Source organism: Filicampus tigris, chromosome 12 (assembly GCF_054856515.1).
Source record: "Filicampus tigris isolate MCC_2025a chromosome 12, RoL_Ftig_1.0, whole genome shotgun sequence".
Taxonomy (NCBI): domain Eukaryota; kingdom Metazoa; phylum Chordata; class Actinopteri; order Syngnathiformes; family Syngnathidae; genus Filicampus; species Filicampus tigris.
Genome location: NC_141228.1, coordinates 21,227,531 through 21,239,816, shown reverse-complemented (window position 1 = coordinate 21,239,816; position 12,286 = coordinate 21,227,531). Strand labels below are relative to the sequence as shown.

The 12,286-nt window shown below is 42.9% G+C and overlaps 1 protein-coding gene across 14 annotated transcripts; it reads left to right on the top strand.

Moving 5' to 3' along the window:
• The first annotated feature begins 1,894 nt into the window (after positions 1 to 1,894).
• Positions 1,895 to 11,820, top strand: brdt (bromodomain, testis-specific). Of its 14 annotated transcripts, none has more exons than XM_086047113.1 (19): positions 2,304 to 2,549; positions 3,886 to 4,125; positions 4,216 to 4,353; positions 4,967 to 5,105; positions 5,244 to 5,365; positions 5,654 to 5,983; positions 6,245 to 6,373; positions 6,725 to 6,940; positions 7,103 to 7,272; positions 7,337 to 7,689; positions 7,905 to 8,096; positions 8,301 to 8,365; positions 8,439 to 8,571; positions 8,838 to 8,905; positions 9,157 to 9,217; positions 9,328 to 9,431; positions 9,527 to 9,690; positions 9,917 to 10,124; positions 11,114 to 11,820. In XM_086047113.1, the coding sequence occupies exons 2-19, from the start codon at positions 3,934 to 3,936 to the stop codon at positions 11,177 to 11,179; spliced, it is 2,850 nt and encodes a 949-aa protein (XP_085903239.1). In that variant the 5' UTR covers positions 2,304 to 2,549; positions 3,886 to 3,933; the 3' UTR covers positions 11,180 to 11,820. The 14 variants fall into 14 exon arrangements, with proteins under 14 accessions (XP_085903232.1, XP_085903233.1, XP_085903234.1 ...); XM_086047112.1 differs by having other exon boundaries at positions 2,305 to 2,549; positions 5,241 to 5,365; XM_086047116.1 differs by lacking the exon at positions 2,304 to 2,549 and adding an exon at positions 2,610 to 3,185 and having other exon boundaries at positions 5,241 to 5,365; positions 8,838 to 8,896.
• Positions 11,821 to 12,286: the final 466 nt, after the last annotated feature.

The window sequence follows — 12,286 nt, the reverse complement described above, 5'->3', positions numbered from 1 at the left end:
CACTTCACTTGAGCAACGGCGTATCTTAAGCTCGCTTATGGCGACTTGAGGAAACGTGGCCATTTTGGAATATCAAATAAAGTTAGCAAAACAATTAGCTGCCATAATAATAAGCGGCGGACAGAACACAGAAGCAGAACGCGTGGTGACCCTCCGAGCCGCTGAGACCACGATGCTTTCCAGACCAGCTGACACAAGACAGACGTGTTTGACTCCATTTTGTTTGGGTCCGCTGGCTAATGTATGATCCAGCTGTGTCCCCCACCTCCCCAGCCGCAAATCCACCCCAACCCCCACTCCGCTTCCCTCCCCACCGCACTCTTCGGATGGAAGCCTCGTAGAAGTGTCTCGTTAAGCAACCGCATGTGGCTCTCATTGTCCAACAACTGTACTACTCCATTTTACATGTGTGCCTTTTTATGATGACTACTAGCATTCTGATGCTAACATTTAGCAACAGGCACCACCTCGCTAAAACATTCTAAAATGTGTTAAATTAATAATATAACAACTACCACTGGAGCACTGCCCAAAATGGTTTCTTTCTCTTATACCTTCCACTTGATGAGCAACTTATAAATATAAGAGATAAAGTATGTTTTAAATCTGCTTTTATGGGTATAATTTTGATGAAATGCCTTACTTATTATGCAATCATTTGTGTTATCACGTATTTCTAAAATATTGAATACAGAGGGAAGTGAGAAAAGATGAGCCAAATGACTCAGCAGAAATGACATCAACAAGTTAATTGCTGTAACCATGGTAAGTCCTTTCTTCATTTTTCTTACAACACAACCAAACCGTGTTCCTCATATTATCATAGAAAGATCAGATTATCGAGCCTCTCTTTCTTTAGATCATGATTTTATAGCTAAGTTTGTTCTGACCAGTTAGCATAGCAGTCAACGTGGCTCTTTGGCAGAAACTCTAACATTAGCACTGATTTGAAACCCTGTTACTGCAATCATTTAATTGCAAATGATTTAGTTAGCTTTGTGTTTTTTCAGGTCCTGAAACATCTTTAAAAGGGTTGCGCCAAATACAGCAAAACATACATGTCAAATATAATAGCTCTTTTAAAAAAAACAAAAAACTGTTGATTGTTGAGCTGGATGAGTTTTTCAAAAATGTTGGCGTCAAAATTGTCCTGCAATTCTGGAAAGGCCCACACATGAAAAACACGTGGAGAGCAGCTTGTCAAATTCTACATAACCACCATGGCGCCATCTTGTGGACTTACCGAGTTTTGTCACTCTTGTGATACTAACACTATGGAAAAAAATATGGCTTCATAATGGTCAAATATGACCGTCCACCCGACTATTTGATGCTTTTATTCTCATTTTGTCACAACATAAATGGGACATTCAGTAATAAAATATCTAATAATAATAATATGTATAAAATATATATTCCCTTGGCGAATTATGAGTAGGGGGTATTGATTCCCCCCGCCCACCCCGTATTTTCTAAATTATTCAGCAACAATTACAAATGTGGCTTCAAAACCATCATTTTCCCCACGTCGTTGTGTAATTTATCTCATTTTATAAATCTCTAGCATTGCTTAAAAATGGAAAGAATATGAAATGTATCATTTTGTCAAAGGTAGCTGTCACTAACGTCTGATGTTACTTATTTGGCCATGCTTATTCAGTTTTCGTTCAATGCAACTAATATTATATTATTGTCAATTTATTAAATCATAAATGAATTTTTATTGATCCAAATTAAATTTCTATCCTTTTATTTACTGTATCAGTTTTCCACTCTTTAACAAGTTGCTTGTTTGAATAAAGTATTTATAAAAATTACAGACGCACGGTGATACGTCATAGACAGGTGACATAATTGCACTTGGTCTTACTGCGCCGGTTGTGCTAACGGAAATAAAAATAATCAAGCCATTAGGAATTGTGTGAATTTACTACTTGGTTAGCTTTTATTAAGCATGTTCTCCTCATATTTGATTAACTACGTATTAAAATAAGGCCACAAGAAATGGTTATCTTTGGCCACTGCAAAGAGTTGATAATACATCACATAGCATAATCGATCGTCATACAAACACAACAGCAAAACGTCCGCAGAAACAAGTTTGGGCATAACTGTGAGTATCACTCATTTGATGACACTCAAAACGTCAGTGGTGCTTTTAACGCGATATATCTGAATAAATCTATTGACATGTAGTGCAGCCATGATGGTTGAGGTCAGGTTTTTTGTGCGCTTCCTGGGGACGCCATCTTTGTTCAGGTCAGGAATTACGCGGTTCAAAAATTAAGACGAGCTCATTTTTAAAACATTGAATTATCGGGTCGATATTGTTTTTGATTTAATAAACCGTATTACGTACGGTTTATCAATACACAATGCTGTGACAAAACCGCTGGCTTATGTTCGTGTTTTTCTTAACAGGAAGTGAACGCGTGTGTAGTTCAGTGTCTGTGGTGGATAGTAAAGCCGGTGCACTTATACGCCTTGTTTCGATTGCAGGGAAAAGCTGCTTTATTATTTGTTTGTTTTGTGGAAAACAATGTAAAGCGGTGAGTTTTCCCCATTGTGGGTTGGCCTCTGAATGTATCACCCCGCCCTGGCTAGTTGCTCGCTCTAGTTTGCAGTAAATTGACAGCGTCTAGACGTGACACCGAGTCCGCTTAGTCAACGCAATTATCCGGCAAACCTCCGCCGGAGCTCCATGGTGGAGCATTCCCCCGGGTTTTGTACCTTCACTCGTTGACAGTGACAACCTCTATATTAATTCTATAATACTAAATATTCTTAAACTGTTTGCAACAGCTCCATTTCATTTCGTCCCGTCGCTATGTAAAAAGCAGTGCATGACACAGTGGGTTGGATTTTTTTTGTGTTAGTTTTATTTTCTTTATAATATAAAATTGGGATGCATAAGCGCGGTGTAATATTTGGACAAATCAGTCCGAGAGCGAGAAGCGGCGGGCTATAAATTCTGAAGCTCAGCGACGAACCGATAGAGAGGGAATGCAAGGAGCCCCATACCGTGTAAGGTTAACGCTTGCTCGGTAAGCTTGACTCAATTTGCATCTGTTTACATCGTGGAAAGTCGACATAAAAAAGTAAAGAAAGAAAGAAAAAACACTGCAGCCTCCAACGAAACCGGCGTCTACCTGTAACCGACAGCTGTTGCTTTGCATCACCCGGAAGTGAGTGGCTTACTTGCGCTTAAAGGTATTGGATAAATGTACGAAAAGATTACAATAACGTTTATTAAGGACATCAAATGATGAGAGAGATCCGAGCGTAACTCTATATCGCCGTTTTGGCGTGTACCTTTCTCCGATATGTCGTGGAAACAAATTTGAAGCTAAGGTCGCTAATGCTACAATGACGTCATGGCGCGGGTTTGAGGCCAAAGTGCTAAAGTTTTAAATGCAACACTTAAATACTTCACGTAGGGAACTGGATTTTACAAGAGGATAGTTAAATAAAGACAACGTTGATTATGAGTCGTAAAGCTAAATACGATGGCAGAGGCGGCTTCACCTCTACCATTTTGGGTACTAGCTAGCAGCTAACATATCAGTCAAATGAAAGTCGTATTGGCTATATGTGTAGAATTTCAAGTTAATAAAATTTCGCATTTTTTCCAAATATTTCAAATCCATTAGGGGTTGTTATTAAAAGGTCAAAATATTCAACACATTAGACTATAAAATCTCAATGTACAAAATGTGTTACATAATTCCACCATATTTTTCATAAATGTTTTAAGGTCTTCTTTTGCATCATGCAAGTATACAATTTCTTAAACTGACAATATTGTTGTTTTTAATGAAGTAGATTAGCATTGAAATTAAAATGTCAATTAAACCAAATGCCATTCGATTACAATACACTCCCCAGCGGAGGCGCATGCGAGACCCCTCCTCTTAATGGCTGTTGGCCGGCACCATGTCCCGCGTGGAAGTCAGTCCCAGCGCGAGCGGGAACCCGCCTCCGCCCGAGGTGGCCAACCCGAAGCGACCAGGACGCACCACCAACCAGCTGCAGTACCTGGAGAAGACGGTGGTCAAAGCCCTGTGGCGCCACCAGTTCTCGTGGCCCTTCCGCCAGCCCGTAGATGCCGTAGCGCTGCGTCTCCCCGTGAGTTGGTCCTCATCCCGACTTTTTCACCAACCTGCCGTCGGTCCAGTTGTGCTGTCATGCTGCCCCCTCTCGCTGTTTCATTTCCAGGATTATTACACAATTATCAAGAATCCAATGGATATGGGCACCATTAAGAGGCGACTCCAGAACATGTATTACTGGAACGCAATAGAATGCGTACAAGACTTTAACATCATGTTCACCAACTGCTATGTGTACAACAAGGTGAGATAATGTTACCAGTACGCACACAGGCTAAATTGATCTCCCTGACATACAAAACGTACTTTCTTGAGTCCAATGTACTACTTTCCTATTAGACAGGGCTATGGTGCCGCTTTATTGCATTTCAATAACAGCACGAAAAAAACCTCTGTCCTTTTCACATTTTTTCTGTCTAAAATGGAATAAATTCCCTTTTCCCCTTGAAATTCTGCACACAAACACCCCATGATAACAGCATAAGAGGTTCTTACACGTTTTTGCTAATTTATTACAAATGTAAAATTTAAAAATGACATGCGTAATTAGCTAATTGGAGTCCACCTGTGGTAAATTCACTTGATTGGACATGATTTGGAAAGGCAGACACCTGTCTAAGTAAAGGTCACACAGTTGCAGGACGGAGCACAAACAAAGCATGAAGTGAAAGGATTTTGTTTTCCAATGAATTTGCAGAAACCTCCACTTTATTTTACCTTGTCATACCTGGGATGTTTGTTTATGTGTGAGGATACAAATTAATTCAAAAAGAGGTTATAATAAGTAAAGTGCTGTCAATACTTTACCGCATGGACTGTGTGTGGTCCTGATAGTGTTCACATTTTCCTGTCCTCAGCCCGGAGATGACATCGTTTTCATGGCCCAGACGCTGGAGAAGCTTTTTCTGCTTGAAGTCGCTAAAATGCCCACAGATGAATGTGAAGTTTCTCAAGTCGCTGCAAAGGAAGCAGCCAAAGGAAAGAAGAGCAATGGCGGTAAATGACTAGACTGCGGATTCACTTTGGTCCTCTTTCACACAGAGATCACCGACTCAAGACCGGCATTTGACTTTCGCATAGAACCCAGCAGGGTGTCTGTGTGCCACGTTATTCGTGCCTCTTGTTGTCCAGCAGGTTCACTGAAGCCGAGACTTGCTATGTCCGAAGTGGTCCTCCAGCAGACGGCGACGGTCATCCCGCCGGATGCTCCTCGCCCAGTATCACCTGCCAGAATTGCAGCTCCCATGGATGAAAGTGTAAGTGGAGAAGTCATGTGTTTCGCTAGGGCTGTCACAAACCAATCTTTTTAAAAATTCGATTACTCCAGTATTAGTCTGTGTGCATTTTAGTGTAGTCCAAAACAAAAGAGCTAAAAAAAAAAATGTTTTTTAAATGTCATCGATCACAATTCTGGATCAAAATCAAGCTAGACCACGACAATCACAAAAAAAAAAAAAAAAAAAAAATCTTGGAAAATCCTGGTGGGATTAGCAATTGGGAATCTTCTTACTATGTTTAATTTTTTTCCTCTTCTAAACGTTCAGACCCAAAAAAGTATTACAAGAAAACTGGAGCCCGTCCTTTCAGTGGTAACGAGCAGCGTCAGCGAGGCGCCGGCATCATGCACGCCGTCTGCGAGGACGGGCAGCGGACGGCCCATCAAGGTGCCGAAGAAAGACCTCGCCCCCTTGGAGGACACGCGGGCCAAACTGCCCGAGCCGCTGCGGCACTGCGACGCCATCTTGAAGGAGATGTTCTCCAAGAGGCACTACGCCTATGCCTGGCCCTTTTATACGCCCGTGGACACCGTGGCCCTGGCGCTGCACGACTATTACGATATCATCGAGCAGCCGATGGACCTGGGCACCATCAAGGCAAGGACACGGTTGGGGTTTCAAATTATGGTTTCAATGAGGATTTCGTGCTTTGGTTCGGGTTTCAAACCAATGTTAGGGTTTCAAGACCAGTTAGTGATTCAAAGGAGGGTTTCCAAGCAGGGTTTACAATGAATTCAGGTTTCAAAATAAGAGATTTGGCTTTCAAAACAAAGGTTGGAAATGAGAAGGAAAAAGGAAAAAAAAAATAAAGGAAAACAAGGTAAGTCTATTTGACTTTTTTTCCTTTTTCTTATGCAGAAAAAGATGGATCAGCGAGAGTACGCGGTTGCTAAGGAGTTTGCCGCTGACGTCAGGCTGATGTTCTCCAACTGCTACAAGTACAACCCTCCTGCACACGAGGTCGTCTACATGGCCCGGAAGCTGCAGGTATGCACGTTGTAGTCTTACCATAAAAACCTTCAAGCTTCTGCTGAGGAAAAAGTCAGGAAAAGCCTACTAGAACACTCTCCGAACCTTTTTTATTATTTATGATTTTTTTTAATGGTTAACGAAAGGCACTTTAAGTAGTGGCATGTGTGCGCTGACTCCCATTTTAACAAGAGTTAGTCCACCGATCTGGCAAAGTTTGATCCAGAAAACACAAACATGCAATGTGTTGCAAATTTTGCTAACCGCTAAGCGCATGGAACTCACACATCTCATCAATTGCATTTTTAACATTTGATTTTAAAATGTAAAACACCCATCATTTCAACGTTTCCACTTGTCACCAACCAGGAGGTTTTCGAGGCGCGTTACGCTAAGGTTCCGCGGGAGCCGGCGGAATCAGACGCGGCGGCGCCTGGTCCACGAGAAAAGCCCAAAGGCGAGCGCGTGCGAAGCCTCTCCCTCTCGGCCACTTCCTCTTCCTCCGAGAGCGAAAGTGACAGCTCTTCCGACACGGAGAGCTCGTCGCGGGAGGTCGCCACGCAACTGGCCAGCTTGGAGGAGAAGGTCTGTCCGATATCCTCTCACCTCTGTTTTGACGTGACAGAGTTTGCATGCTAAAAAAAAAACTCCCCATTACTTCAAATTTCCAAAAAAGTGAGTTGGGGAGATGCGAACGATTCAGCCGATGTGAGATGATTTGCTCATTCTTCGTTCTGGCGTGTGTAGTTGAGAGCGATGAGCGCCCAGCTGAGGAGACTCACTCAGGACCCGCTGATGAAACACAAGAAAAAGTTGAAGGAGAAGAAAAGGGCCAAAGAAAAGGACATCGCTCGACTCAAGCACAAATCGTCCAAACATAAGCGTACCATGGAGAAAAACATCAGGATTTCTGCTTTGTATGTACCCTTTTAATTTTTTGGGGTGTGTTTGTTTTGGTGCTGATTCCAGCGTTTTGTGTAGTCATGGCAACCGCAGAGTTGCTTTCCGGGACGAGCCGACGCCGCTGACTTACCGGGGGAAGAAGCTCAGGCTCGATTTGGATGCCCTGCCCGCTGACAAGCTGGCGAAAGTTATGAAGGCCCGCGACGCCCCGACGCAACGCTCGGCCGGCTCGGAGAAGATGAAGATGAAGACGTCCGCCCGGAGGCGCCTGCAGAGCTTCGCGGTGGCTCGCCGGTGGAAGAAATGTGGCAAGAAGGACTGCTGCGTAGGGGGGGAAATGGAGAAGCGGGTGGAAGCCACGTTGAAGGATGCCGGGAGATGCGAGGTGCTCTGTCAACGTCTGTTGGATGTGAAGAGGAAGAAGGCGACAGGTGAGAGAGATTTCCACCTTCTCGTGTTAAACTTAACGTGGTAATTGGGGTGAATTCATGTTAATCGATGAATCGACAAATCAAACGTTGAATTCAGCAAGTATTTTCACGAGCAAAAATACACACTTTTGCTCAATCCAGTGATGACTTCCGAATTTCAGCTCACAACTTGCACGGACACGCCCATATGAAGTAACCAGTGTTTTTTTCTTCAGGCAGCCCTGGACAGTCGTTATGGATAGCGGCTGAATTGTTTGTTTCGTTTCCAGCCAAACAAGCTGCGTCGCCTGACTTCATTTGCCCGTCCGTGCTCAGTAGTAGCAGCAGCAGCAGCTCTTCATCGACTTCCTGCAGCAGCAGCAGCAGCAGCAGCTCGCCGTCATCTGACAGCGGTCACTCGTCTTCTGGTGAGCTTGTCTGATGATGCCACCCCCCGGGACCCTTTTTTTCTGTTGTCGCTGAATGGACATTAAAAAAATATATATATATGAAAAAGAAAAAAACTTTTGAAAACATCATCATCATATATTTTGGGCATAAAGGATTGCACAACATGCAAATGAATACACAAACGAATGATCTTCTCTGTGTTCATTCTACCCGACATTTAGCTTGTCTCCCAGTGGCCAAACTCCAGAAGAGCGCTAAAGGCCGATGTAAAAAGCTGAGTGTAAAGGTAACCGTCTCCCCGTGGCTGTTGACGCTTTGAGCTGCGCGAGGGTGCCAACCGGCTGCTTGTCACGCTGCAGGCTGCCACTGGCAAGCTGGCCCACAGGGGGCGCTCTGGTAACATACGCGCTCCTGCTCCACTTGCTGCTTCCAAGCTAACAAAGACCAAATGCCATTGGGGGAGTGACGGCGGGATGACGTTGCCCCCGCCAGGTGACGCTTACATCTACCGATTGCCGTTCACTTACTTGCAGGTTTTAAGCCAATGATTCTCAAGTCATTGTGATGGCCTCCTTCCAGTGATATGCAAAGAATTATTCAATTTCCGAACTGCGTGTAATTTTACAGTAGCTTGAATTTTTTTTTTTTTTTTTTTTTTTTTTAATCCAGTACAGTTGTATTTCATTTAAGTACTATGCATTTACTGTTTGTTTTTAAAACCTTATGTGCAATTTTTGTAAATATTTTGTATTTGACAGACTTGTCCCTCATGGCATCCCCTGAAGCTATACTTGTCTGGGCCACATCTGGATTTGAGGTAAAATTGGTAAACACATTTTTTTAAATTTTTGTCCAAACAAAACGGATGATCGACAGAAAAAAAATTTGGAGGCATGTGTTTTTTTTTTTGTTTTTTTTTTTATTTAGCAATGTTTGTGAAACAAAAAGCAACTATCTCCTTTAAGAACATCAAATCACTACAACTAGTTAATATAATTTCCAACATTTTTGTGGGCTAAAAATATAGTTGCATGCTTTTTATTGGACATATTGCTAATAATATTGGCCTGTTTTTAGGCCCCCATCCTGTCACCGCTGGGGAAGAGTCCGCTGCCTGCCAGAGATGACATTACAACTGGCAAGTCACCTTACATTTAAGGAAAAATCAAAATGCAATTTTTCTCTCGAAATACAAGTAACACAAAATATAATTACTACTCAAACAAAACTGAACTAGTTTTCTTGCAGATTCCAGATGCCCTGAAGATGTCCCTGAGAGTCAAGTGGCAGATGTGTCATCGTCGTCCAATTCTCCCATCAAATCAACCCCGCAAGAAAAACATCTTAAAAGCGTATGTTTCCTGCGGAGCCCCGCACATGACATGGATGGAATTTTAATTGTAGTTAAACTCCCTTTTTTTTTTTTTGGTTTTGATTTAATCTTTAGGACATAGTTCTGAAAAACGCCGAGTCATGGGCACGACTGGTGAAGCAGTCGGCCATCATCCCGACCGCCATCAAATCGTCCAAAGAGAGTTTCCAGCAGTTCCGGAAGGCTGCCATGGAGAAGGAGGAGCGCGAGAAGGCGCTGAAGAAGGTTCCGGAAAAGAGGTTCTCCCGTTATCGAATGGCAAAAAAACGTGTTCGTAATAGACGCGCCTCTTAATGGGTTTGCTTTTGAAGAGTTAACAGTCACAAAACTCTCAAATCGCTTCAAACTCTTCTTATAACGTTAACTTTTTTAACGCCGAAGTCAAGTCCCCACATTTAGCCTGTACAAATACCAAGTACTGCTTTAATAACATTGTTTAATTTTATGCGTTTATTTCAACCCCAGTCTGAATAAGAATCCGCCAACGAACAAAGAGGACCTTTCATCTCCGGGTCGCCGCATCCTTCTGGCAGAAACGACACCGCACGTCCCCGGTGGCGGCGAGCAGCCGACATCACCCGTGGAAACCTGGCTCGGAAGCGCCCAGTCCCCAATGAGTCGAGCGCGAGAGCTGGCCAGAAAGAAGGAGCAGGAGCGTCGCAGGCGAGAGGCGGTGAGCAAGGCTGGGCAATTCATCGAAATTCAATCATGGTTTCTATTTTGGCAAAGGCAATGAGAAGAATTGTAGAAGAAGAAAGGTGCAATTGAGCTGTATTAATTAAGGCTGCTCCGATCGGGCACCGGTCATGATCGGACGATTTTCGTGAAAAATGACGCGATCGGAATATTCGATCAAAGGCTTTTATTGCCGATCAAAACATCCGATCGCGTCGCTCTCCTCTGCTCGCAGCGGGGGCGCGGCTGCGTTAGGGAGCCTTTCTGCCGGCGCGTTTCAATTGGAGTCAATGGAGCTATATGCTTTTGGACGGAGGGGCGTCGTCGCGAATTAAACAAATCAACTTTTTTGCCATTTCGTCTCACGACAGCCAAGCATGAGCTGCGGGTGATCGGATGTTTTGATCGGCAATAAAAGGCTTTGATCGAATGCTCCGATCACGTCATTTTTCACGAAAATCGGCCGATCGTGACCGGTGCCCGATCGATCGGAGCATCCCTGCTTGATACAGCTCAATTGCACCTTTTCTTTTTCTACAGTTCTTCTCAATGCATCTGTGTAGTCCGTACATCACGGGTGGTCCAAACTTTTTGCAAAGAGAGCCCGATTTGGTCAGGGTTTAGTTGCTTACATTTTTCACGGTATTTGTTACCAGTCACCTTGTCGTAGTTTGCATCTGGTAGTGACGCTTGATATTGAATTCCTTGAAAACGGCCACAGACACAGTTGTTTTGTATTTCAAGTCCACTCTCTGTCAACTTTCTTTTGCTTCACTACAGTCTCTATTTTCGAAATGGGCTGGAAAGGGCCGCACAAAAGGTCATGCTGCTAAGCAAGGTGTTCACTCTGACACGGAACACGACTTTAAGATGGGACGTTCCGAGAGGCAAAGAGCGCTCGGAGCCCATTTCCAAAAGCACCCCAGATGTACTTCAAATACCCGTTTTTAACCATTAATGTATGTATTTTGGTCTTTTTCCTGGTAGATGTCATGCATCGACATGAGCATGCAGCAGGACATCATGACCACCTTTGAACTCAACCTGGACTAAAAAGCAAAACCACTGCGACTGACTTGAAAAGAAAAAAAGTGCCTTGAGCCTCCTGGTGAATACTGAGCCACGCACAGCCAAGCTTTGCCTTAAGCAACGTCCGCACTGCTACACTTTTGCCAATTCGGTGTCCATTTTCACATCTGGGGGAAGTCCCAGCACATGCCTTATTTGTTGTCTTCATAGCGTTTTTTCGCTGTTTGTCTTTATTTAAAAAAAATTTAAAAAACGCACATATGGAAGTTTCTGTGCCGTCTGAGGTTTAATTTGAGTTTCAAACAGATTTTTTTTCCCCCCCATCCAAAAATACTGATCTGATGAAAAAAAAAAAATCATTTAAGAATTTAATTACACTTTAGAAATTCCAATTCAAACTCCAATGGCGCAGACCGACGACCATACGTACGCTTGCATGCACCTTTTGACTTTTTGTTCACAAAAAAACTATTTTGCAAGCAATCTTTCCTCGTTCACTGCCTTCTCTTGTTGTTTGACATGCACCGCACTTTGTTGGCCATACAGTCGTTTGCCTCTGCTGTATGTTGCGCCTTAAAAATGTTCAAGCTAGGAGAGGCTTGTTTGTGTTGTTGGTTGTTTTTGTTCTGTTTTTTTATTCCTGAAAATAAAAATATTTTCACTAAGCAATCGGCGTGGCCTCGGCATGGTTTGCACAGATGCAAGAAGCCGCCGAATGTCTTCAATCTGGGTGAGTTTGCTTCGTTTTTATTGTGATACTTTATAAAGCTAATGTTATGCTGGATGCACCTTGAGCTTGGACGACGGGCTTTCGAATGCCTCCCATCTTGTGGATGCCTGCCTTTGCGCACACCTGCTTTTACAGTATTAATAAAATGAATTCAAAAATGTTACGTGTACAGTACATGTAAAAATGTTAAATTATACTATTTGTAGATGAGTACTCACGTTTTATTGATGACATGAAAAATACTACTGTAGTATTTTACATTAAATTAGCTCAACTTTGGAGCACTTCAAATGTATACATATATAAAAAATATTAATGTGCAGTTATTTTAGTAATTTTATTTAGATTAAAGGAATTAGAATATGAAGAGAAATTTAAAAACTAAATGCATGTGAAATAAT

Coding starts and splice junctions, on each gene's coding strand:
- brdt (XM_086047106.1), top strand. CDS start 3,934: ATGTCCCGCGTGGAAGTCAGTCCCAGCGCGAGCGGGAACCCGCCTCCG. Junction 5,366..5,653: donor CAGCTCCCATGGATGAAAGT/GTAAGTGGAGAA, acceptor CTAAACGTTCAG/ACCCAAAAAAGTATTACAAG. Junction 8,572..8,837: donor GATGACGTTGCCCCCGCCAG/GTGACGCTTACA, acceptor TGTATTTGACAG/ACTTGTCCCTCATGGCATCC.